We start from the raw sequence: 26108 nt of genomic DNA on the forward strand, positions 1-26108 counted from the left end.
AAGTACCGCTCACGCGCCGTGACCCTGAGACGGCACTGCGGGGGCGCCCCAGGAAAGCTGCGGGGCTGGGGCGTGTGCATACCTGGACGTTGCGTACCTGGGAGCCGAGCCGCCTCTGCCTTTACGATGCCCTCGGCCTCTTCAATCCGGCCGGCTGGGGCTTCCTCGGCCAAGTCCACGGGGGCGTCCTCGCTCACGGACAGGGTCGTGTGCGTGCCAACCACCAGGACGCCCAGGCCAACCCAGAACACCAGCTGGACAAGACAAAGACCCAAGGGTCAAAGGGGTCGGGCGATCCCTGCAGCCCTGCCCCACGTAGGGGAAGAAGGGGCAGGAGGGCACAGCGCAGAGCGGGAGGCCGTGGTCCTGCTGGCCGGCCTGCCCCCATGCTGGCCGCTAGGAGGTGGGGGTCCCTAACTAGCCAACGTGACCGACTCATCAGCCCAACCTGCCAGAGCCAGGCCGGCCCCGAAGGAAGGAGCAGGATCTCTGCAAAGAGTAGACCCCCGCAACCACCGGGCAGGCCTCCTGGAGAGTAGGAGCTGGACCTGCCGACACCTGTGGCTGCTGAAGTAGAGCTTCCTGATGGCTCCGCCCAGAAGAGGAAGAATCTCAGGGCAGTGCCCTCCCCTAAGGGGGCACTTCGGCCTCCCGCGTGTCACCCGACAGCTGTGCAGCGGGCCCAGGGCGCAGTCGGTCTGCCTCCCATGTGGTCCTGCGCGGGCCACACCTGGAGCCACCGGCACAGAGGGGGAGGCGGCTCCCCACCCACCTTGAGCAGTGGGTGCCCAGTGCGGCTGCCCAGTGAGTCGTGCTGCCCATGCTGCTGCCTGCCGAGGGTCCTCGCCCCTGGGCCCATCCCTCCCATGAGGGGGCCAGGCAGGTCACAAACGCAGCTCAGAGATTTGGGAGGACCAAGCCTGCCCTGCGTGACACCGTCCCCTCCCGCAATGTCTCCGTGAAGACATGCACACGCTGGCCCAACGCGTGCCATTATCTCTGCGGCTACTTCTGCCCCGCCTGCGCCCGGCCTGCCAGGCTGTCCCCACGGAGCAGGTACTCCTGGTCCTGTGGAGTCTGCAGAACATCCCCCTGCCAGGCCACCTGCCCCAAGAGCCAGGGAGACCCTGCCGCTCACCCCATGCAGTCTCAGAGCCAGGATTCAAACTTTTTTCCCAAAGTCATGTTGACTTTAAAATGGACCAGTTAAAAAAAAAAAAACCAGTGAGCCCTCCCTGGGGCAAACCAGCCGGAGAAGGGGCGCTCCTCAGAGGAACAGCCTCCACTCACAAAGGTGGGCGAGGCCGGGGGACAAAGCCTGCAGGACGTGTCCATTTCTGCGCAGCCGCTCCGCAAACACTGAGCTGCCCCAGCGCTCAGAGAGGCCGAGGACAGGCCGTTCTCCCGAGGCCGGCCACACGTCAGGGAGGCCCTGGGGTGCCCCTCCAGCCTGCCACGGCTGGTGCAACAGGGTTACCCAAGGTTCACAGCGAGATCTGGGAAGCCAACGCGGCATCTGCAGACTCCACACCGCGCAGCATGGCGTCGAGAGCTCCCGACTGTGACCATGCCGCCCCCGCCCCCCCCCAAGTGTTTTCCTACAAGCTTGAGCACGCTCAGCGCTAGCACAGGACATCTTCCCCAGAAGGGAAGATTCGTGGGACAGTAATGGTGTCCACAAGTGACCGAGGTCGTTTTAAAAGTTAAAAGGAAAGGACGCTTCAAATCCCCTGCATTTCATACTTCCCAACCAACAGCAGAAATGACCTTGCTGAGAAGCAACAAGAGAAGTTCTTCTCCTAACTCGGAGCGCGCGGCACCATCAGGACAGTGACCAGCAGTGGGTAAGAGCCCCCGGCGCGAGCCACTCTGCGGCTCCAGCTGCCGCTCGGGCAGGAGACCACTCTAGAGCAGCCCGAGGCCGGCGCCCGCCTGGGGCCACCCCGACAGGACGGGGACACAAAGCAGGAGGCGTCCTGCCCAGTCGGTCACTACACTGCTTTCCTACCACATCGCCAAGCAGCCCCACGGGAGACTGGAATGGCAGCATTTCACTCATGACTCGGAATTTTTTCTTTCAACCCTGGGCTTCCTGGTCTAAAAGCAAAAACCTCACACGCAGAATAAATAAACATTAACTCCTTCAATACTGGAAGACAGCAAGCTTCCTGAAAAAGACCAAGAGCGCGTTAACATAAGGCTGATTTAGCAAGAACGGCCTGCATGGAGCCCGGAAATTCCAGAAAAGAAACCAGCTCTAGTAGGTCCCCCACACACCTGCCCTTGCCACCTGCCCGGACCTCCCATGCCCCCTCTTGGGCGTGTGTCTTCCAGCTCGAACCCCGCTCCCACACCCGGCGGCAGCCCCCACGCCCCCTGTGCTGAGACCCCACTCGTCTCCCCACACACCGGGCTCACCAGGCTGCTCCGGGCTCTGCAGGGCCCCCAGCAGCCGACCGCGGGCCAGAGCGTGGGCAGCCTGCAGGCCAGGCAGAGCCTCGGGAACCGGCCCCTCACCCCAGCTCGCCACCCTCATCGCTTCTCTGAAGAAACACCGCGGGCCCAGGAAACCCCCAGGCAGGGAAGCCAAAGCCACCCTGGCTGGAGGGCGGCCGTGAGATGAATGCGCGCAGACGGTCAGCGGGGACACGGTGGGCTCCAGTCCACGGGGCAATGGCGCATGCAGCAGCCAAGCTTGCTTCGGCAAGCACAAAGTAGAAGCAAGTCAGCCAGAGCCAGGCCAGGGGAGAGGGCACAGGGGCCATCCAGTCCCCAGGGGCAGCTGTAACGGCTACATGCTGACCATGGGCACAGACCTGAGTTCTATGAGGCCCCAGGATCTTGTGACCGGCGAGAGCTCCCAGGGCCCCCACTCCGCCACTGAAGTGTGGGAGGCTGGCTGCGGAATGGGTGCCAAAAGGAATGATCGCGGGTTCTCTGAAGTCCTGAGTAAGGGATGCTGACCCTGGAGAAGGGGGGCCAAGGTCTGTGCCATCCGGGCTGGCCACGGATAGACGATTGGGAGCTGCCCTGGAGCCTGCCTGGGGTGCAGGGGTGCCATGGCCTCAGGACGGGGGGAGGGGGTCAGCTGGGCCTGGAGCTCAACCTCACCTCCGGCGCCCCAAGCACAGCCCCTTCTGGGTCCAGCCCTGCATGAGTCCAACAGGACGAGGGCGGTGAGCGTGTCCGGTGTGCCAGCCTTACTCCACAGTCCCCCAGCAGGGCCACCAGAAGGAGAAACAGCACACTCCGAGGGCTTAGCCCAGGCTTAGCAAAACCCGGGGCTTGGCCCGGGGCCACAAGTACCATGGTGTCCCAGAGAACCCCTCAAGCCATGACCTGCATGTAGCCTCCAGATCTGCAGAGGTTCCCGACTCGAAAACAAAAAAGCAGTCACTTCTTACACGGGAGCCTGTCTGAACACCACACGGGTTCAAATTCCGCACCTCTTGTTGAAACACACCTGGAGACAGGGGCTCTGGCCGCCGTGCAACCACACGCCCTGATTCGGGTCTCCGCATCAGGGTGTACCCCACCCCCAGCCCCCAGATCCCAGCTGGAAGGCCTTGGGTGCTGGGCTCTGGTGGAGGTCGGATGGCAACTGGTGTGTGGCTCACTGTCTCCAAGTCTCGGTCTCATGTGTTCACCTACAGCCTTCCAGGGGCACAGCACCGGCCTGTGACCTGGGCAACCCCCGCTCTCTCCTTGGGGCCCCGCCAGCAGCTCCTGCTCCCTCTGCGGGCTTCCAGGCTGTGGCATGTCAATTCCCAACACCTCCATCCAGGTGGAGACTGGAGAGACCGTCCAATTTCTCAGATTCTCAAGGTAAAGAATGAACTCATGATGGCAGAGAAAGTTCCTTTTTGATGCACTAAGGGCACACTGTGTCACAGGCTCACTCCACCTACAAGGACGCTTCTCAGCACATTCCTCCCTTTGAGACTTTCTGCTGCCCAGTCCCGACATGTCCATCAGCCACGCACCCTGTCCAGCTCTTCTCTAGGTCTGTGTCCAGAGAGCCGTCAGGCGGGCCAGGGGAGCGGGCCCTGGGCCTGGCGCTGGGCCCGCATTTTCCGCAGGAGCAGCAGCCGGAGCTCTCGGGACAGAAGGCAGAAAGGAGCCAAGCAGGTGCCCTCCAGACCCAAGCTTTGTGTGCACCAAACTCTAGCCACATTGCCCAGTTTGTGCCTTGGAAGATTCATTTCCCTCAAAACACGAAAGCTACCTGTGTGCAAATAAAACACAGCAGCACATACGAACAGAACACCACAGTCAGACGGTCCATCCCCAAACTGACGTGTGATACCCAAGTCATCAGAGCACTGAGGTGGAGGGACAAACTTTACCATCTTCACAAATGGGTAACACGATTCAATGTGTTTTTTGGATTTCAAAACCAGAGCAAAGGAGGCCAGATGGACACTTGTCTTAGCACAGTTCCACGGGTGCTCACGTACGCCGTGTGCAGGCGTGTGGGCGTGCATGTTTGTTCCCATACGCGCAGCCACAGCCACACCAGGCTCAGCAGTTGGACACCAGGGGCTCTCGCCGCTGAGTCAGGAGCCGGCCCCGCGGCCAGATGCGCAGGACACACAGATCAGGAAAGAGAAGCCCTAGCAACTGGGAAGGAGGAGGAAGGAGGAGGAAGGAGGAGGAGGGACAGCCCAGAGGTGCCGTCGGACCGCAAGGAGGTGGGCGGGCAAAGAGCAAACCCGTGAAACAGGCAGGGAAGAAGCCGGCAGAAGAGGAGCCTCGGACATCTCCGAGGCGGCGGTGCGGCCGTCTCGCCGTCTGGCCGGTGCAGGCCGGGCCGGACCCCACCCCCTGCAACTGCACGGAAGACTGCAAGGTGCGCACCGCAGACTCGCCGGAGTGCGGAGGGAGCGACACCGTCCAAAGTGATCTACAGCTTCGAAGACTTCTGATGAGACCAAAGAAACAAAAAGCTGGACTTCGTTCTGGCAAGAGGCAGATCGGCTAACTCCAACACGCCTCTGGAGAATGAACAGGCGACGTATCCAGAAATGTCATAAGTAACAGTGAGGAAGAAGGATCAGAATTCAAATGTTTCCCAAGCCGGGCACCCAGCTGGCTCAGTCAGGAAGTGTGCAACTCCCAATTGCAGGATCGTGGGTTCTAGCCCCACCCTGGATGTGGGGATTACTACAAATAAATCAATAAAATTTAAAAAAAAAAGTTGGATCCAAATTTTAAAAAGTTTCCAGAGTGATGCATCACAGAGCAGGGGGCACTACCATGGCCACAGTGGCAAGCAGTACGGACGGCAGCACATTCGAACACAAGTCCCAAACCAGGCCCAAGTCCACACGAGGTCCAGTACGAGAGCAGTACCACCACCCAGCAGCGACCCAGCCCCGGGGCTGCCATCTATGGAGCCTGCTTGGGTTCTTACCCTGAAATAAAACACAGACGATCAAGGATTTACATGAAAAACAATGAAGTCATGAAAGCCCTGGAACTGAAGAAAGAATTTTTTAAAAATCATGCTGAAGAGGAAGGGCCTTTCTAACAATGACTTCTTCCCCTTGAAAGAGTCCAAGGGACTAAAACTCTGGGATGTGACAAACAGAAAAATCTTTGCAATCTGGAGGCAACAGCTGGTTAGTTTCCGCATGCCCTCAGGAGTTTCCCCAAACTCACTAAAATCGCCCAACTGGCAGACAACCTTGGCCACCAAGACCGCCGGTGAGACCCCGGATCACAGAGGAAAGCACGGAGGCCCCGTGAGGTCAGGCTCCTCCTGACCTGCAGTGCTGAGCACCAGGCAGGAGAGCAGCAGCCTGGAGCTTGCGACGCTCAAGCCGGAGTCAGGGGTTAGAGGGGAGGGTGAGGGGGTTCTCAGGCAGCCAGAACTCGGGCAGCCACCATCCTCATAGAAGGGCACCGATATTCTGCATGCAGTTCTCTCTAAGGTACATGCCAACTACGCAGAGAGGTGCGAGACAACAGAAGCTAAGCAGAGAATTTACCAATGTGAGGGCAAGGGCGTTTAGCTGAGACCCTGGAAGGGCTGTGCCCTAGGAGTGAGGCAAACCAGGAACAGCCTCCCCTTAAGTGAACACAGGCCTTTTGCCATCCTCTGTCTGCTGGAAGACAGCATCATCGAGAACCTCCACCATTTCTCAAACACAATGGCCACCAACTACCAAGCATGCCAGAAGACAGGACCAAGTGACAGAAAACCAAGAGGCTGCAAAGGCTCAATAAAATGAAATGCTGGCAATTTTAAAACAATAATAACATCTCGCAATGTTTAAAACATACATAAAATTAAAATACACAGAAACAATGGCACCACAGGCCAGAGGAGGGTAAATGGGAGTAAAACGTTATGGGATGCTTGGCTTGTCTGTGAATTGGTAAAACCAACTTACTGTCAACTCTAATAAATCGAGGACCCATACTAAACTGCTCTGTGTGACCATTAGAACAGAAATGTGCACCTCCAGCTAAAAGACAAATAAAACACGAATACTTAAAATGTGTGATTTATCCAAGTCACCAAGAAAGAAACAAACAAAAAAGAACAGATGGGACAAGTAAAAACAGAGTAAGATGGAAGCTTTAATCCCCCCAAAATCAGTAATTACATTCACTATAAAGAGTCTTAAATACTCCTATTAACAAATTGGATAAAAACAAAACGAAACAAAAGCCAACCATATGCCATTATCTGAGATACACCATAAGTATAAAGGCATAGAAAGATCATATAAGAAAAGACAAAAAACTTGTCTGTGTAAATATAAATCCAAAACAAAGCTGGGTTAGTCACACTGTATCAGACAAGACCATTTTAAGGACAGAAGCATTTCAAAGATAAACAGAGACATTTCACAAGAAAAAGGGTCAGTTTAACAACATCTAAGTGTCCTGAAACTGTATGCTCCTAATAACACAGCTTCAAGATAAAAAGCAAAGACTGATACAGCTAAAAGGAGAAATAAACAAATCCACAATTACAGTGAACTTGTTACATCTTCCCCAGAACTGATAAACAAGATTAAAGAAACAGCAAGAACACGTGAAATCTGACCATGGCAGTGAGTACAGCTGACCTAACCGCACAGCTACCCGCAGCCCACGGCAGCCATCGGCGCAAACCATAAGCTGGGCTGCACGCAAGTCTCAAGAAGGTCAAAGGAGGAAATTCATATTCTTCAGTGTGTGTTCTCCCAGCACAATGGGGTCGCACCAGAGATCAGTACCAAAGATTATGAGGAAATCCCCCAGCGTCTGAACATCTGAAGAAGCCACGGGTAAAAGAAGACATAAGGAAAACTGGGAAATGCTGTGACATGAAGGGTCGGGTCAGTCCTCCGGTCTGTGGTCTGGCACAACCCCATCAAAGTCCAACTCGGCTGTGCAGGAGGAGGCCAGCAAGCGGACTCCGCGGCAGATGCTAAGGGCCAGTGATGGAAAGACCCCGGGCAGAAGAATGAAGGTCAAGGCACCTGCCGCCCACCGTGAAGACTGTAAAGCCACAGCGCTCGGAGCAGGACCATGAGGACGAGGACAGACTGACAGACCCACAACAGAGGTGTCCCCAGCAATCCCCTGGGGAAACAGGACTGATGACAGCCGTGACACCACAGTGCGGGGGAAAGGGGGGGTGCGATCAGCTAAGGGCCTTCACCCCACCTCCCCACCCGATGGAGCTTGCACGTGAATGCGGACAAGAAAACAAGCAGCTTCTAGAACATGACCTATAAGGCTATCTGCAGGGCCTTGTAACGGGCGGCACACAAAAGGCCCCCAGCCAGAGAGAAAGGGGACAAACGGAACTACGCTGGCATGAAGAACACCAAGGCACCTGGCGGCACAGTCGTCACAGATGCCTGGTTGGGTGTCCGACTCTTAATTTCGGCTCAGGCCATGATCTGATGGTGGTGAGATCATGCCCCAGGTCAGGCTCCAAGCTCAGCATGGGGTCTGCTTGAGATTCTCCCTCTCTCCCCCTCTGCCCCTCACCCCTGCACACACTTGCATGTGTGCGCTCTCTAAAATCAATCAATCTTTAAAAAATAAAATAGGAACGCCTGGGTTAAATCTCTGCCCTTGGCTTGGGTCATGATCTCAGGGTCCTGGGATCGAGTCCCGCATGGGGCTCTCTGCTCAGGGGGAAGCCTGCTTCCCCTTTTCTCTCTGCCTGCCTCTCTGCCTGCTTGTGATCTCTCTGTCCAATCAATAAATAAAATCTTTTTTTAAAAAATTAAATAAGTAAAAATAAAATAAAATAAGAAAACAACACGAAGAACACGTGTTGGTGAAAGGTACCACAGGGGCATGGAGAGGCAGCCCAGAGAGAACACTTGCAATGTGTACTTCTGAAAAAAGACTCAGAAGCTTGAAAAATGTCCACAAATCATTCAGAAGACCGTCCGGCTGACAGGGCAGGACGTGCCCGACACTCACACGGCTGAGAAGCCCACGATGAAATGCTCAACATCGTCAGTCACCTGAGAATTGCAACTTAAGACCCAGACGGAGCCCCTGCTCACCCCTCAGAAGGGCCAGCACGTGCGAGGGGGGCAGAGGGCTAGCGCAACTGGAACTCCAACCCGAGGCCAGAGGCCCACCTGGAAGAGCTTGGAAAAATCTCCTGAAACCGGACAGACCCCTAAGCCCAGGATCCGGTACACCCGCCTTGGGGAGTAACCCACACGCCGGACGCACGTCCCGGACGAGCGGCACAGAGACCCCCACTGTGTGCTCTGGGGGCCCGCGTGGAGCCCCGCAGCAGGGAGAACAGGCAGGCTGCGGCCCTCGCGGCTGACCTCAGACGTGACGCCCGAGTAAGGAAGCAGACACACAGCACGTACTGTGAGACTCTGTCCACGCCCACTCCAAGGACAAGCAGAATTATTCCCAAACGTTAGAAGACAGAAGAGCAGTAACCTTTGGAGGGGAAAGACCGTGAGACACCCCGGGGAAGCTTTGGGTGCTGGAATGTTCTAAATAAACCTTCCCTGGACAGTGGCTCCATGGCTGGGCTCACTTGGCAAACGGTCCTCACGCTATATGGGGAATCGGGTGCTTTGCTGTACACTCGCTCTGCGGCACTCCTGAAAGCATCATGGGGACATCCCAAAAACAAAAAGCTCCGTAAGCCCGCGGAAGGTGAGCAAGACGCAAGGGTGGCTCCCAGGAAGAGCAATGCAGTAGCTCGTAAACACACAAGAAGACACTTGACACTCCCGCAGACCGCTGATGGGGAAAGAGGCCTGGGCTCGGCCGGGCGGTGACGGCACTGACCTCTGTACGGGCTGTGGGTCAAAGCTCCCGCGCCCACGTGCTCCTCTCGGACACGGGGACTCCTCTTCCAGAAAGCTTCCCACAGACATGTTCTCAAACGCATCCCAACACTCATGTACGTGGAGAATTGGCATGGTTTTCCCTATGACACCAGAGCATGGCAGAAGTGACCCCGTGGACAGTCCCCTAGTGAGACAGTCGGGGATAGGAACGGGGAGGGGCCTGGAGTGTGCGACACACAGGCATGGATAACCGTCACCACACACACACGTGCTTGGGGAAAAGCGGTTCGGTCTTCAACGCTCAGGCAAAGTAAGGTCTCACACACATAGGCGCGCCTGCGCACCCTGGGCCCGTGGGAACCTCCATACGTACAGAGGTAGCCGCCTGGCCTGGTCCCGCATCTCCCAGACCTTCCGAACCAAGGGCCTCCTATAGGAAGAAACTCTCATCTGCGAGCACGGCCCACACCAGTCCTGGGTGGGGCTGAGCGGCGCTCACCTGGGAGGAAAGGGTGTTCTTGTGGATTTTCTTATAGATCAGAGCCGGGCAGACGAAGCAGATGAGACTTCCCATCATCGCGCCCGTGAGGCCCAGGATCGTCTCCACTGGGAATGAGAAAGACAGGACGGGGGTGAGCGCCAAGGGCTCCGGCAAGGCACGGAGCACAGGCTTTTGGCAAGCACAGGCAGGCAAGCCAGCCCTGCCTCCGGGCCTGGGGAACACGCGCCTCCGCAAGTCCAGCCTGTGTGCCCACAGGCACGTGAGGGGCATCCTGGCTGCTACGCGGGCGTCGGGGAGCAATCCGCAGCCCCGTGAGAACCAGAGGCCCCAACCTCCCAGCCAGGAGTCCCAGGCAAGCTCCCTGCTCCCTGCACCTCAGTTCCTGGCCCGTGAAATGGGGGCAACGTGACTCCCTCCCTTGCTTGCGTGAACCTCGGTGAGCCACGGGGAGCAGGTGTCCTCCCACAGGGCCCAGCACAGGGCTAGGCCTACAGCACCGCACTGGCTCCTCTCAGAGCCTCTGGGCGCCCAGCGGGGGCTTCTCGGATGGCTTGTCCTGAATCGCCAACCTCCCCACCATGTGTGATTGCGCAAATCTCACTCAGGCCCTTCCCTGTCCCTTGGTGATGTGTCATCAAAACCAGGAATCAACCAACAGCATCCCCACCAAGTCCACCAACCAGGCTGGTGTCCTTGCGTGTCAGTCACTAGCTCAGCTTTGCACACGCCCACGGGTCCCTGAGGATACTACAGTGACCCACGCCTTTCCCGGGGAGAAATCGAAAGATTCACAGATGGCCTCTATATGTTTTTTAGGGACTAGAGAGGGTTGTGAGACTCTGGGTGTCGGCTGAACACGGAGACTCCAGGCAGCGTCAGCCCTGGGGTCCCTCCCTGTCACAGCAAGCACGGAGGATGGGGAGAGGACAGAGCGGGCGGGAAGCCAGTCCCCGGGGCAGTCTTCCCACTTACCGTTGGGGATCATGATTCCACCCACCATGGTTCCAAACACGACTGAGAAGGTGAGGGCTTTGAACCGCAGGGGCGGCATGTAGCCTCCAGCAGCAAAGGTCCCATCTTTTTGCTGGGTGAGAGGAAACAAAAACAGAATGGTTTTGAAATGACTGATTGCCTCTCCGCCCTCCAGCAAGGATGCCCGTAAAGGGCTCTGCCGGTGGCCCAGGTAGGTGTGCATGGGAGGCCAGCAGGTGACTCCAGACACGGTATGACTTGGCTGAGCGGTGTTGCTGCGAGACGGTGACCCAACCAGTAACCCAGCCCAGTAAAGCTCCGGGCCGGGAAGGCCCAGGCTGCTCCTCACGCAGGCATGGGATGGAACAGGATGGAGAGTTTACAACTTTGTTTCGAAATGTTAGCAGCAGGACCTTCCATTTCCGTTGGGGCAGTGCACAAGCCAGATTAAAAACGGGACCACCAGAAGCCAGAGGGAGCTCCACAGAGCCAGGCTGATGGTTTCCGGGTACAGCAGAACCCCCCAGGGCACACACTCCTGTGCATGCTCTAATTTCCAGGTGCTTCGGAGAAGAAGGAAAGATGATAGGACATGATGTAACCAAACCCAAACTTACTCCTCCTCCAAGGCCCATTCACCAGAACCATCTTCTGGTCAGGTCGCCGGAGTGAAGCTTCTAGAGCACTACTGGGCACACAGGAAGGGCTGACCATGGTTCCTATTCCTGGGCCGGGCAATACCACTCCAGGGGAGCCTCAGAACCTTCCGTAACTAGAATTTTAAATCACCCCATTTCCATAATAGACCTTCGATGCAGGTGGCTTTCTTAGGATGGACTGGGGGGCACTGCAGCCCAAATTTCTGATCGACCTTAGGATGACAGCTTGCACTGGGTCTGGCAAGGAGGGGCGTTGGGGCTACACCCTTTGACCCAAGAACTCCTGCCTACAAGTCTACCCGATACTCCAAGAGGAGAGGGAGAAGGGGCAGCGGTACGTGTGGTCGGGAGAGAGCACCCGTGGGAGGTCAAGCATGAAGGACCCACCGCGGCAGAGCCTCCCACAAAAGCTGGAAGAGCAAGAGCGAGGTGGCGTCACGGGTTTCCATGGAGACGCCCAGCGAAGGCAGGAGACTCAGCGAAAGGACTCTACAGAGACGCGCACAAACGCCACGTCAGCTGTGGGAGGACGGAGGGACGAAGGTGAATCTTCTTCCCTGATTTAACGTCGCCTCTAATGCCACCGTGGACTGTTTGCTCAACGGTAAAAATTATATACAGGAACACAAATGCTGTTCACACACAGAGCACGTGTGTGCATCAAAGGGGGAAAGCTGGAGGCCAGCAGCTTACAGTGCGGGGGGGGGCGTGGGGGAGACAAGAGCTGTCCCCACCGCTGCCCCCGAGGGACCAGGCATTAAATCGTGCCATGCCTGGTGCCCAGGTGCCTGCCCAGCTAACGGGGTCGGGAATGAGGGCTCGGACTGGATGGGGAAGGGCGGCCCGTCCTTCACGAGGGGCTATCTCGATGCACAATCAGCGGGAAGCTGCCTTGAGCGCAGGACAACCCTGTGGACAACGAGCCCAGTTCTAGCTGCTCCAAAGGCCCAGGGGCCCACCTTCTCCAGTGTGGCTACTGGACACACTGTCTCCTGGAGTTCTGAGAGCCCCCCCACCCCCTCACTCCCCACCCCCCACCCTGTGGCCTAAGCAGTTCCACGTGTGTGGCCACCAGGAGTCCCGGCTGACCGCAGACCACACTCAAGGACCTCCACCCAGAGACACAAGACACCACCATGGAGAAAAACTGTGGGCGGGTCCGTGGGCTCCCAAAGTGGGCGCATCTCGGGGCACGTCTTGGGGCACAAGTTACACACGGACCTTCTATTTTTAACTTGGCAACAGCAAAGGAGACTCTTAGCTCCAACCCACACCTCTGAAAACTTCTCATTAAGGACTCAGTGGTTCATGCCCGCACACGCGGAAGTGAAGAGAACTCAGCCTCTCGTGCCGTCTCTGATCCAAACTGTTAAAATGTCTAGTTACATAAACGTAAACGCAAAGTGCACTGACCCCAGGGCCCAGATGTCAGTGCCTGCCTACGAAGCCGGCTCTTCCGCACTGCCAGCGCCCCCACCCCTCGGGGTTTCCGCTCCACCTGACTCGGAGGCAGCAGCCGGGGGACTGGGGAGTCAGGGCTCCACGCCCCCCGTGTGGACAGACCCCTGTGTGCCCTGGCACGGTCTCTTTTCTCCAAAGCTGGTTTTTAAAAAATCCCGAAGGGCGCCTGGGTAGCTCAGTGGGTTAAAGCCCCTGCCTTCGGCTTGGGTCATGGCCTCAAGGTCCTGAGATCGAGCCCGGCCTCAGGCTCTCTTCTCAGTGGGGAGCCTGCTTTCCCCTCTGCTGCTGCTCTGCCTCTTTGCCTACTTGTAATAGGGATTTTTTAAAAAATCCCTGTTAGAAGATTTCACTTTGGGGTGCCTGGGTGGCTCAGTCATTAAGCATCTGCCTTCAACTCAGGTCATGATCTCAGGGTCTTGGGATCGAGCCCCGCATCGGGCTCCTTGCTCGGCAGGAAGCCTGCTTCTCCCTCTCTCGCTCCCCCTGCTTATATTCCCTCTCTCGTTTTGTCTCTTTGACAGATAAATAAAATATTTTAAAAACATTTAAAAAAATAAGAGATTTCACTTCAACCGAAGCTTTTCCATTTTTAAGTAGAAAAAGCTCTCCCTGCCGCAGCCCAGAGAGCTAGAGAACCGGCCCAAGCCAACAGAGCGGACACAGTGGAGGTGGGCAGGACAGCATTTTGCTGGTGGAGGGTTGCCTAAAGGGCCACGAGAGCCTTACCTGCTGCTCAAAAAGCAGTGTGTTCAAGGCCTGCCGACACGGCAGGATCATCATCGGGAAGCCCACGGCCACGGACATCATGAAGCCCACTCGCATCATCTCCGTCACCAGGTTGGAGGGAAAGTGCATCAGCACGTTGCCTGCAGTGGCCTCGGTGAAGCTCACATAGCCGAAGCAGCCGACCTGCGGGAGGGCGACAGCGGGGGCGCACGGTCATGGAGACAGCCCTGAGCAGCGTCCGCAGGACCACACCGCCTGTGGGACCGCGGGCCCACAGCCTACGTGCCCAGAAGGCCCGGCTGTCAGGAGGCTCCAGGCTGCCTCCCGAGCGGACAGCAGGCCCCAGGGCAGCGAGCTACCACGTGGAAAGGAAGCCTCAGGGTTCCCGGCAAGCCCCGCAGGGCGGCCAACCTTCCCCAAGGGCAACAGCCAAAGCCGGGCACCATGGGGCAAACCGTGCCCGCCATGGATGGCCACTCCCCGTGGACAACGCTGGGGAAGCTGAGGAGAGCACGGGCGCTCTGCGGCTCAGGGCCACGGGCCAGAGTGCGCACTGCTCATAGGACCAACGGCAACATGGGGACCCAAAGAAAAATCTACCCAAATCGAAGCTTATTTTTTTCCTCTGCTTTTTTTATGTCCCCATTTCGGTAAACAGACGGGGCTCTTTCCAGCGCAGATGAGCAAAGGTCTCAGAGAAGGAGTCAGGAGAGACTCCGGCCAGCGTGATGGGGGCCCCCGGAACAGGAGAGATACGGCTGCCGCCCGGGGCAGAGCGCGTCTGCATTTGCGCGCGGCCTCGGAGCAGAGCCGAGGGGCGGGTCTGCCCCCGCGGCCACCGGGTCCCCGACAGGAAAGGAGCAAAGGGCAGGCCTGCGGGGGGTCGAGAGCCCAGCGGTTTCTGACACAGGAGAGGAGGGACAGTTGAAGGGCTCCTACCGTGACGTAGAAGGCGGTGACCACGCGGAGGGAGCAGGCGAAGATCGAGCTCATGGTTCTCACCGACGGCTCGTCCAGGCTGTCGTAGGTGGGCAGAACCTGACTGTACACACACCAGCCACTTCACCGAGCAGACTCCAGAGCAAGACACGCCCCTGCCTGCCCTTGTCCCCAGGTCCCCAGCCCCCCCCCACCCGAGTCTCCAGCACGGTCCTTCCAATCACACCCGCCACCATGGTGACTCCAGGCTGCAGCTGAGGTTCAGACGGCGGGCTGGCCCTGAGCACCCCCTCACGAGCTGTCTGCAAACGCTGCAGAAGTGCCACAGAATGAAAGGCCGGCTGTCCCGCAGAAGCAGGAGCGTGACCACCGCACAGAGTGCCAGGCGGCAGTGAAGCCACACGTGTTTACAGGGGAGGCAGGAAGCAGTGCAGAGCGCCGCCATCAAAAGAACAGAAAGTTAAACAAACATAAGCAGGTCCGGGCCACCTGCCCTCGCCTCAGCGCTGTCGGTCGGAGCCCACAGGGACAGAGAGGCAGCTTCTGTCCCACGCACAGCCCAGGGCCAGCGGCGTAGTGCTGCTGGGCAGTGGAAGGGACACGGCCGTCGGGCCCTCTGCAAACAGCGGACAGTCACTGTGGGGAGCAGTGGGGAGGGCCAGGAAAAGGGGCGGGCAGCGGAGGTCTATGTGCAGACGGGGAAGGGAAGCCGGGCTCAGGGGTGTCCAAACAGAAGGCGGCCACTCTCCCGCCCATGTACTGTGGCATCCCAGCGGCTGGGGGACAGAGCGCCACGGCCCGCGGTCATGCGTGCGGAATGCCAGCTGGCAAGGACGCGCCAGGATGCAGAAAATGGTCGCCAATAGATGGACAAGCACAGCGATAAGTGAAGCCAAACCCCGAAACCACCTTCAAGAAAGTAAGAGGAGACGTCACCGCAAAGCCAACAGGAACTGGTGGGAAGAACCGGCCAGCAGGAGCTCGGGCACTGTCCCACTGGGGCACCCACCGCAGAGAGCTGCCCTCCCCTCGGCCCAGCTGGAGGGTGCCAGGGAGCACCGATCCGTGCAGCCCAAGCAGACGGCAGAGGGCCCACAGGGGACACGGCACCAACATCCCAGCGCCAGACGGTTCCTCGGGCTGAGCCAGGGTCCATACCGGCGAGTGACAACTCGGGGAAGCAGAGTCAGACCCCCGGACAGGGACTTCCCCCGACCCCCGGCCCCCAGCACACACCAGGAGCTGCAGGTACCGTGGGGAGTGGGTTGTGCCCCACGCTGGCGCATGAACAAGTGCAGAAAGGCCCCCCAATCCTGCCCGTGCCCCCGGAACAACTGCTGGGAGCCACAGACGTCCATGAGAACGACCTCGGCACCCCACGGAGTGCACCCGGACCGCCCACCTCCCCGAGCGGCCTCCAAGACTTGCTTTACCCGAGTCAGATAGAGCTTCCCACATGCAGCCCCAGCGCACAGACCCGGGCCTCCGTGTGGACCAGGGCCCTCTGCGCTCGGCACTCCCCAGGCTGCTTCTGTGGGCCACAGGGCCTCGTGGTTCTGGACTCGATTACTAGGAAGTGAGACCAGACAGGGCCAGACGGCAAGAGCAAAGCAGCGGCCTGGCCCACCCCCGCAGAAAGGACACCAGTCACGCAGGCAGTCACCCCGCAGGCCCGTCTCTCACGCACGCCCGTGCGGAGATGCAGCGGGAGTGGAGCGCTTGGTCTCCGCCCTTGGTAAATGCCTGTGTTTCTAAGGGGAGGTCCCCAAACCAGTCAGACCAAGCTCTGTGGACGCCCTTGCCAGCCGCTCACTGGGGAGAACATGGGCGCTCTCCGTAGGGCCAGTGCTCCCTTCGAGCAGGACAACCTTCCAGAACGTACCATCTGACCTAGGACCCAAACCCAACCGAGGTGGGCTGGCTACTCTGCAGCTGCCACCAAAAAGCCCAACCACTGGCTTCTGTTCTAAAAGCAAACTCACAGACAAAAAAGGACAACTGGTAACAAGGTATGCCGTGAGAGAGTGGAACTTCTGTCACCAAGTATAATGGGGACATTAAACAGCAAGAGTAGAGCGTGTTCTGGTGGAACCCAAGCTGCCAAGAGAGACAGTAAGTGGGAAATGACGATTTGGATCTCGCATGTGGGTGTAAACACAGCAGCACGAGCAAATTTTATCTGCCACATTAGTTTACGATTGGCACAATACAAGCCCACTGGAGCTGCGGGGGGGCTGGCAGAAGCGGGCCCCCCCGGGTACTGATGGTCTTTTCCCGTCCGTGCCGGATTTACGCCTCTCTTTTGAGCGGGTTACCGTTCCGACCGGGCATGAATCACTGGCTCTTGTCACTCGGTGGCGAAGGTAATGCTGCTGGAATTATGGAAATAGCCTGATCTGCATTCCCAGAGCTCTGCGTGCCAGAGAGAAAGCACACTCGCGCACGCGCACACGCCTCCGAAGGCGCCCCGGCGGCAGTCGGAAGTCAATGTTTGTGCAATTTCCTTTTAAATATTCTCACACGAACAGCTCAGTTCTGGCAAAATGCTTGGGACTGTGTGAATCAGATGGTTTTGGGCTGTTCTGTGTTCCCCACAGCCAACTCTTCTGGGGGGAGGGGGGCGTACTGGGCACTGTCCCCAGTCCTGCCGGCAGCACATCTCGGGAATAAAGTCGAGTTCTCTCTCGATAAAAATACACACAGCTCTCTCCCTCAGCTTGGAGGGGGAACAAGTCACAACAGAACGAGGCATCACACGATGGTGGCCCGCGTCGCCAATTCCAGACAAGAGAGGACGCCCATCTCCCCGCGACCCCCTGCCCCAAGGGACACCCCCATGCCTCGGGCCCCCGGGCAGCGGACGGTACTTACGACTGGCAGGCGAAGGACATGCCGAAGATGGGGATACAGCGGAAGACACCCTCCCAGCGCACGTAGCTGACGCGCTGCAGCCACTGCCCACCGAACAGGCCGTGCTTGAGGGAGGACAGCACGATCTGCACAGGGACGAGAAAGGCGAGCTCAGGGCAGATCGGCACACAGGATGCGAATCGGGACCCCTCCGCCAGGCGAGTACCGTGGCCCGGGCCACGCTACCGGAAGATGGCCACACGCTCCCTGTGGCGAGACCTGGTGCCGCTGGCTGGGGTCCCGCACCCGTGGTTTCCTGCCCTGCGCTGTGCCACGAGCTGGACACACACAGCCACCGGGGCTTCTGAGGCAGCTGCCCATGCCCTGAACACACGTGGCAGACGGGGCACAGTGAGGCCCACCTGCCACCCCCCTCTCAGTTGCCTCAGGGGACAGGACGGTCCCTGCAAACTGGGCAGGCCCTTCCCAGGCCCATCTGGACACTTTGTTCTTCTTTAAGTAGGGTCTGCGCCCGACACGGGGCTCGAACTCACGACCCGGAGATCACGAGCCGCACGCTCCACCGACTGAGGCAGCCAGCCCCCCGCCCCCATTTTAAAAGACAAAGCCCCAGAGAACAGGGCTGTCTGGGGAACAGCATGACCTTACTGGGCAGCCTTCCCAAGGAGGTCGCTGGGGTACTGGGAAGGGCTCAGCTTTCTTAGGAAAACCCATGGCAAAGGTTTCCACGCTGTTCACTCAGGAGTGGGCCCGTCCGACCTTCACCATGATGGTCAGGCCCCGGGCTCAGACCCCATGGTCAGGCTCCCGCTCAGAGGCCTCCAGGCACGCGGTAGGACACAAGTGTTCCAAGCATGTACTCCACGCCGGCCACCCAGAACTGGATGGCAAAGCATGTTCATCTAGAAAACCACCTGCGCCCTTGTGACCAGGCGTCCGCGCCATGAGTCCCGATCACTAAGTACACATGAAATGTCCGTCAAATGAGGAGCCTCCATACCTCGCTTCCTGGGGCATCGGTTGCACCCCTGCGTGGGCACCATCACTGCCCTGCCGGCCCAGGTCCGGGCGGCCCCCGCGCCCCGCCAGGGCTCACGGGCATGACTCCACCACTTGCCCGGCTTTCGAGCACCTTCCCATCCCCGCGGGGAGCACTCACCACAAGCATGAACACGGTGTAGAACATGAGGGCCATGGCGCTGAAGGACTGGATGGAGGCCATCATGTTCCTCTGCAGGCTGAGCGGAAGCACGATGCACAGGGACACCGCGAAGAGCAGGAACATGCGGAAGGTGCCGACCACCTGCGGGGAGCCGAGCAGGCCGGGCAGGCGCCACCCCAGTGGCTCCCCAGAGCTTCCAACCCGCGGGCCTGGAACTAACCCCAGAGCACCCAGAAGCTTCTCCTAACCTACTGCAGGCAGCTGGCCTCACCCTGCCCCTGCCCCCGGGGGCTGAGAGGCAGCCCTGCAGGGGTGTCGCCAGCAGCTGCCACACGAGCAGCCACAAGCACACCAAGGGCCCGGGCCCCTGCGCGTGTCCTCACCTGAAACCCAAAGAGCCGAGCAAAGAAGTTGGACCCCAAGTCGCCGATCACAACGTAGAAGGCCATGCAGGTCCCCAGCATCAGCCCGATCATGCTGCAGAGAACGAGGTCGGGCTGAAGGGCCCCGTCCTCACCGGACTCCGCCATCTCGCCTCCCACCCCCCACCGAGACCCGTCCCCCACCACGCGGCTGGCCCGTGATCGCCGAGGCCGGCCGGAGGAAGAGGCAGTGTCCTGCAAACGCCCGCCTGCGGGCCTGAGCTGGGACCCGGGCGATTCGCTCTTCCCAGCGAACGGACGAACGCGCCCTGATGCTCCACGAGTGAAAAGAACCATCAACTGCCTTCAGAGGGCCGCTCCCCTGAGTCCACAATTCCCTAACTTACAAGCCTAAAAAGGCAACTTTCCATTTCCAGCAACTTTCTCATCTCACGAAACTCTACTCCAAGGGGGAGGATAGGACCGTTCCACGCAGCCTCGAGGCAACCACGTGTGTGGCGGGGGACACATGGGGTTCGGGAGCGGGGCTGAGTTCCCCGAGTTCCCCATTCTCACATCCTCCCTAGCAGGACTTACATGGGACTTCAGCCCAAACCCAAATTACTTTACGGTGCCCACAAATGCCGCTTTCAACTACTAAGTGACACTCGAGAAAAGCACCACCGCGTAAAGCAGTCTAGGTCCGAGACGCGCGGCTCAGGGTGTGCAGGCCCTCAGGCTTCTCCTCGGGGCGGTGAAGGGCGGCAGAGGGGGGCGGGGGGGGCCGAGGGGGCCAAGCGCCAGCACGTACCTGGTCTCCACCACCATCTTCCCCGCCTTCCCGTAGGCGTGCAGCGCTGGCGCGGAGAGAGAGAAGCGGGGTCAGTCGGACGGCACGGACGCCACGCCCGCACACCCCCCCGCGGGAAGCCTTGAAGGGCCCCTGGACAAGAACCTGCTGGTCTGGCATTTCGGGGGTGTAGGGAGGGCATTTTAAGATTCTGGTCCAATGCTTTTCTCGGGTCTACTCAACAAACGGAAACCACAGAGAAAAGAATAAAAAGGAGAGAAAGACACAGGCAGTTGGTTTTTTTCACTAGAAATAACCAAGGAGACCTGTCCCCGTGAAGCGGTGGTCCCCTGCTTGCAGCCGTGGGGGAAGACCCGTGACCGAGGCCGCGCGGGCTCCCAGGTCGGGGGAGGCCGGGAAGCCAGGGAGGCTGGGGAAGCCCAAATCGGGGGTGCGCCCAGTGCCCACGGGTCTCCACACTTCTGCGGCCCACGCCAGAGGGACCTGGCTAAAGGCTTTAGGTTCACCCACTGTGATTCCAGAAGGAAACTCAGAGAATCCTTTCGTGGGGCACTTTGGGGGGCGAAGGGATAAGAGGTCTCAGGCCTGCCCCCCTCGAGGCAGACGATCAAGGAGCCGGGCTTGAGAACAGCGTGTCCCGCAGCGGACAAGAGAGGCCTGTCCCTCCTCCCTGACAGCAGAACTGCCCTGAGCAGCTGAGAGACGAAGGCAAGGCCCCCCCAGGACCTGACCGTGGCCCCGGGAAGTTCCCAACTCCCAGGAGCGGCCAGGAAGGAGAGCGCGCAACAGCACAGCCCAGCTTCCCTTTCCGAGGAGACTCAGAGAGCAGGAAACACGTAGACGGTTGGTGCCGGCCACTTCCCAGTGACTTAGGAAGAGGGACAGTGTTGCCAAGTGCAGGCGAGCTTGGCACGTCACACACAGGACAGAGGCCATGAACAGGCAGAAGGCCGGTAAGCCGCACCAGCCTTGAGGGGCACGCTGGCCTTCCCGGCTTGTCTGACTCGTCACAGAAGCCAGGCCAAGCTGAGCCCTTCACAGACTAAGGACCCCAAGGCCTGCTGTCGCCCAAGGGAGGCGCTCTGAGGCTCCCAAGGACAGCCGCTGGCAGCGCGCCTCCGGACGGGACCACATAACCCAGTGCCCCGCAGAGGTGGCCCCCTCCCAGCCGATCGTGCTCTACAAGGAAGCCGAACAGCTACAGCGCATTCCAAATGCTCGGAGAAAACATTCCAGAACACACCTGCACCCTGGAGAACGGGGAACCGGAAAATACTTCAGCAAGTCAGGGGACCAAGATGGGAGGCGGCTCTCTTCACCCAGATACCCACAAGGACAACCCAACGGGGCCGTCCCAGTTTCGGGCCGCCCCGCTCAGCCGCTTCCTTACCTGGGCTCCCCCACTCCCCACCTCCAGGGTGGATCCCTCGGCAACCTCCAACGCCGAGTCCCAAACAGAAATGCCCAGCAGCCCCCGCCTTAGCCTCCCACCTGGCATGGCTGAGCAGGCCCGGGACTGTCCCTCGGGGGAGGAACCACAGTGACGGGCCAGGCCCAGCCAGCCGGCAGGTATCTGAGGAGGGGTTCTGCCTCTCCCTAGGACGGACACTCTGCAGCCAGCAGCCGGGCCCTGCGGACCAGGAGGAGGTGTGGCCTCGGACCAGTCCAGCCAGTGCTCTCGTGCGGAGCGGGGACTGCTGTCAGGAGGCCTCTCCCGGTCGGTCCTTCCCTGGGAGACCGGGCAGGAGCTTCTTCTCCTGGGAGCCACTGCCCGGCCTGTGGCTCCAAGGCTGCTGAGGACACAGGGCTGACGCTGAGACTTCCCGGTTCAGCGCAGGACCCTGACCCCATTCCCACTCTCTCCACCAGCTTTCCAAGCCTCCTCCTCACGAACGCCAGCATCAGCAGAGCAGAGAAGGTGGTTCACACACCAAACTGTGCTGCTCGAGACAGAAGGATGACCTCAAGCCAGCCGCCCCTGGAGCCAGGCCTTGGACTACGTGATTCCCCAGTGCCACCTGCACAGAGGCCGGTAGAACGTCTGTTGGGCCAATGAGAGTATAGAGACCCCGGGCACCAGAAAGATTGGCTCCACAGCCCTCACGCCCGAGCCACATATCCACGCATGTAGGTCCCACGTCCGAAGACCGGCAGGGAGAAAACTGGCCAGACGGGCCCTCGGCAGGCCCCACCCCAGGCCCAGGAGTGGGTGGCAGGCTGACCAGGACCCCAGGACCCCAGACACTCGATGCCGGAAGCATCGAGTGCACACAACGGGGAGCCCAGAGGCCACACTCAGCACAGTGGGGTCCGGGCCTTGGGGAGGCCCTGGGGGGCTGAGACCACTGCGGGAGGCTGACTGGCTGGCAGGGCCATCTTCCGAAAACGAGATTTAGAAAAGTCTCCATGAGGGCGCCCAGGTGGCTCCGTCAGTGAAGCGTCTGCCTTCAGCTCGGAGGATGATCTCAGGGTCCTGGGATCGAGCCCCGCATCGGGCTCTCTGCTCAGTGGGGAGCCTGCTTCCCCCTCTGCTCCTCCCCCTGCTCGTGCTCTCTCTCTCTCTCTCTCTCAGATAAATAAATAAATAAAGTCTTTTTTAAAAAGTCTACGCGAAACAGAATGCACATGGCGAGGGAGGAACAGGTGAGACGCGGGGGACATGCGCCGACCTGGCGCAAGCGCAGCCGCCAGACCACCACAAACACACGGAAGCTCCACCAACAGACACGGCCCAAGCATCGTGATCCCCGCCGGGAGGGCGCCCTCCCCAGCAGACACCGCACACCACTCACGGGGAAGGGGCGACACTGGGGTCACCGCTGGGGCTCACCAAACTGAGGCACGGTGGCAGTCTCACCGGTGTCTGCACGTGCAGACATGCTCCGTGAAACCAGCCCCGCGCACACCCCACCCCTGCCATGGAGCTGCGTCGGCCCCTCTGGGCCCCGCTCTGTCTCCAGGTCTGGCCGAAGGCCACAAGGCCACATGCCTGCCCCCAACCTTCCTGGTGCCCACGGATCCAGCAGACGACGCGTGTTGGGGCCGGGGGCTCTGCCAACAGAGGCTGCTTATCCCGAACCCCGGGGCCGCGGGTCTCAGGCCACCCTCTCCAACTGTGCTGCAAGCTCGCACGGGGTTTCTGGGCCAGGAGAAGGCAGAGCGTGAGAAGAAAAGGCCCTTTCAGTAAGCCTGCCCCGGCGCGGTGGGGCCGCCGACCAACAGCGCCCTAGAGAATCTCGTCTCTTCCCGCGCGCGACTCCCATGCAAGTGGCGGGGCCTCTGTTTCTGAACGACAGTGCGGGGCCCGAGGCTGGACCCAGGGCATCTGACGCTGCCCACGGGGCCACACGGTCTGTGGGAGCTCGCGCGATGGAGCTGTCGCGCTCGCAAAGGCACAACTGAGGACGGCCGGTGGACCGGGACCGTCTTTGCTTCCAGCAGCTGGGCTCCAGTCACGGCGAGCAGCCCCAGGAAGCAGCCCCGGGCAGCCACATTCGAGGGTGTCCTGTCTGCTTTCCTGGCAGACGCTCTCATCCAGCCAAACCGGTTTGCCTTCTCAGGGACTTTCGAAGAATACTCAGACCGCTGTCCAAAGCCACCAGTCTCCGCGGTCTAGGGTCACATATCCTCTGTCATGGCCCAGCCAAGGCCTTCATGGGACGCCTGCTCCGGGAACCCCGCCAAATGGTGACCCTCAGAGGGGAGAAAAAGATCACCCCAAAAGTCACAGCCCTGCAGGTGGAGGAAGGGGCACCCCGGAGCACACGTCATCCCGAGCTGCGGGAGGTGCTCTCCACGGGATCCGTTCACCTGTAACTGCGACCTCCTGGCGTGGCTCTGGCACCGAGAGCCTGACAGCAAGGTTCGCACGGGCAAGGAGGGAAGGAGGCGCGCCTTCAGCTCTGCGCTCAGAACAGACGAACAGACGCCAGGACCGCGGCACTGACGCAAAGCAGACGAGCTGGGAGGAAACCAGAGGTGGCACCGCCACAGCCCACACGCGAGGACCCTGCACATGTTTTTGTTCTAGTTGGCCCCTTGGAGCGCGCACGCCACTTCCTCTCGCCACCGCCTCTCCGCTCTGAGAGCACAAGCGGACCAGTGTCCCGGCCACACACTGGCAGCAGGGTGGGAGGGGGGCTTCCATCCGGGGCCCAGGGCTTCTCCCCAGCTCCTGAGAGCCCCCAGGCCAGATCTCGCCAGCACAGCAGCCTGAGGGTGGCGGGAAAGTCGGGCCCCTGCCCTCCGAGCCGAGCGCCCCAGGAAACAGCGCAAACCAAAAGGAAGGAGAAAGCACAGCCTCCAGGCCCTTGGCCGAAATCGAAGGAAAAGGACCTACAGGAAATGAAATTACAACCAAGAGCATCAGGAAACAGCAGCGCTAGAGAGATAGGGGGCTGGATCCCGGCCACCGGCCCGGGCGGAACGGTCATCTCCTCCACGACATTCAAAGTAGCAAAGCGCCACAGCCCCCAGCAGGCGGCCCCGAAGGAAGGCTCCGGGTGCTCAGGAGAGGCAGACAAGGAGCAAGTGCACAGGGGAGCAGGGGGCCGCTGGTCCTGCCTGAATGTCCAAGGGGAGGCTCTCTACAGGTGTTTGCATCAACGGGAAACAGGAGAGCAAGTCTCACCTCCTCAGGGAAGACCACTGCCTCTAGTAACGGTTTTGAAAAACGGCATTAAGTTTTAAAATAAGTGGCGCATGGGTGGCTCAGTGGGTTAAAGCCTCTGCCCAGGCTCCTGGGATCGAGCCCCGCATCGGGCTCTCTGCTCAGCGGGGAGCCTGCTGCCCCCTCTCTCTCTGCCTGCCTCTCTGCCTGCTTGTGATCTCTGTCAAATAAATAAATAAAATCTTTTTTAAAACCTTTAAAATAAGGAAGAAAACCTGCTGTTCAAGGAGCTCTTTAAGCATGAAGTGGAAGGAAAGTAAGTAAAAAAAGGAGCAAGGCCCCAACGCCCAGATCGCAAACGCGGCACTCCTCAGGCAAGGGCTCGGGGGCGCCCAGCCGCCGTGCCCAGCGCCACCGTCCTCACCCAGGCCCGCGTACGTTCTCCGTTTGCTCAGGCTGGCGGATTTCACCAGGAACATGCAGGACTGGTGCGTCATCCAAGAGCAGAAAACCAACAGCAGGGCCCCCAGGACGATGCCACACTGGAGGGGAGGGAGACAAAAAGACAAAATAAAGTGACCCGGTGCTGCCGCCTCACCCGCGTGGCTCCCGAGCACCCCCTCGGCCTCCCTCGACCCTCACCAATGCCAGGCCCCAGCTCTGCCTCACTCCCCTGCCTACAGGTGACAATTCCCAGCACTGAACGGGACCAATTCCCTGCATGTGGTGACCACGTGCTTTGTGACCCTGAAAGAGTGCCAGAGACGCCACTGCCTCCGCGGCCCCGCCGAGTCTTACCGCGTAGCTAGCTACGCGCTGCCAACCACCACCCCTGCCCGCGGCTCCCTGCGAGCGCCCCCCACTATGCCGCCTTCCAGCCCCCTGGACCAGCAGCCAGCAGCGGTGAACACACTCTGGCGGGAAGAGATGAAAAATCACGTTGTCGCCTTTCTTAGCACTTGACAGACACCCTCCGACCCAGCCATCGCCCTCCTAGCGATTCCCCCGGGAGAAACGGACGTGTTCACGCAGACACCTGTCTGCCGGTGTTTAGAGGGGTTTATCCGTGATCTAAAAGCCGAAGAAACAAGTGTCCTACCGGCCTCTACTGGAGGTGAGCGTACACCCTGCCCTTGAGAAACACCCACGGGAAATGCGCACAGAGCGCCCGAGCCCGTGTGCAGGTGTTCACGGAGCCGCAGGCAGGCGACGCCGTGGATGCCGAGCGGAGGCAGAGGACTGAAACCGGCACAGCCGCAGCAGGGTCACTAGGTGACACGAGAGGCACGCAGGAGTCCGCAGCAGGGACACCAGGTGACATGCAGGAGTCTGCTTCCACGACACAGGTGCACTGCTCTGCGGCGCTGCAGGCGGGATGGTGGCCCGGCGGGAGGGCGCGGGGTGCTGGCCGTGCTCTGCTCCTTAAGTTGGGAGTTAGTGCCCTGTGTTCGTTCACTTTTTAAAAAATCACCAAGAACACACCCAAGAGCACACTTCTCTGTATACGTGTCACACTTCAGTGAAATGTTAATTTATTTTGGAAAGTACCCAAGTTACTAAAATCAAACAAACAGAAAGAACCCCAAAACCATGACACGGCTGTCGGACACCAACTACACACGTCCTCAAACTGCCCCTGGCCTGCCGCGGTGCCCCAGCCGAGGCCTTCCTGCGGAGCAGGTGCTGCGCCCACATGAGAGGCTGCCCCCGCTGGTCCTGCGGTCCTGTGCTCGCACGCAGGCCTCCACCACTAAGC

General features: G+C 59.6%; 1 protein-coding gene and 1 long non-coding RNA gene across 25 annotated transcripts in view; one reads left to right on the plus strand and one right to left on the minus strand.

Moving 5' to 3' along the window:
- The window catches only part of LOC309850933, a 1194231-nt gene that overhangs the window by 862857 nt on the left and 305266 nt on the right, over positions 1 to 26108 (plus strand). The window lies entirely within an intron of this gene.
- SLC38A10 (solute carrier family 38 member 10) overlaps positions 1 to 26108 on the minus strand; it is a 39764-nt gene that overhangs the window by 11951 nt on the left and 1705 nt on the right. For 10 of the 24 annotated variants that reach the window (XR_014304491.1, XM_082705428.1, XM_082705414.1 and 7 more), the window contains exons 2-11: positions 24777 to 24894; positions 19744 to 19789; positions 18954 to 19047; positions 18568 to 18711; positions 17409 to 17533; positions 14538 to 14640; positions 13599 to 13781; positions 10753 to 10864; positions 9778 to 9884; positions 83 to 254 (exon numbers count right to left, since the gene is read on the minus strand). Coding sequence is in view for 21 of the 24 variants with exons in the window: in XM_082705428.1 (XP_082561554.1) it covers positions 83 to 254; positions 9778 to 9884; positions 10753 to 10864; positions 13599 to 13781; positions 14538 to 14640; positions 17409 to 17533; positions 18568 to 18711; positions 18954 to 19047; positions 19744 to 19789; positions 24777 to 24894 (1204 nt within the window). In the remaining 3 variants the exon portion in view is untranslated. Of the gene's footprint in view, positions 1 to 82; positions 255 to 9024; positions 9087 to 9276; positions 9419 to 9651; positions 9885 to 10752; positions 10865 to 13598; positions 13782 to 14537; positions 14641 to 17408; positions 17534 to 18567; positions 18712 to 18953; positions 19048 to 19743; positions 19790 to 23326; positions 24895 to 26108 lie in introns of those variants that run through there. The other 14 variants (XR_014304490.1, XM_082705416.1, XM_082705415.1 and 11 more) reach the window with 6 other exon arrangements.

This window comes from Mustela nivalis (assembly GCF_964662115.1).
Source record: "Mustela nivalis genome assembly, chromosome: 17".
Taxonomy (NCBI): Eukaryota; Metazoa; Chordata; class Mammalia; order Carnivora; family Mustelidae; genus Mustela; species Mustela nivalis.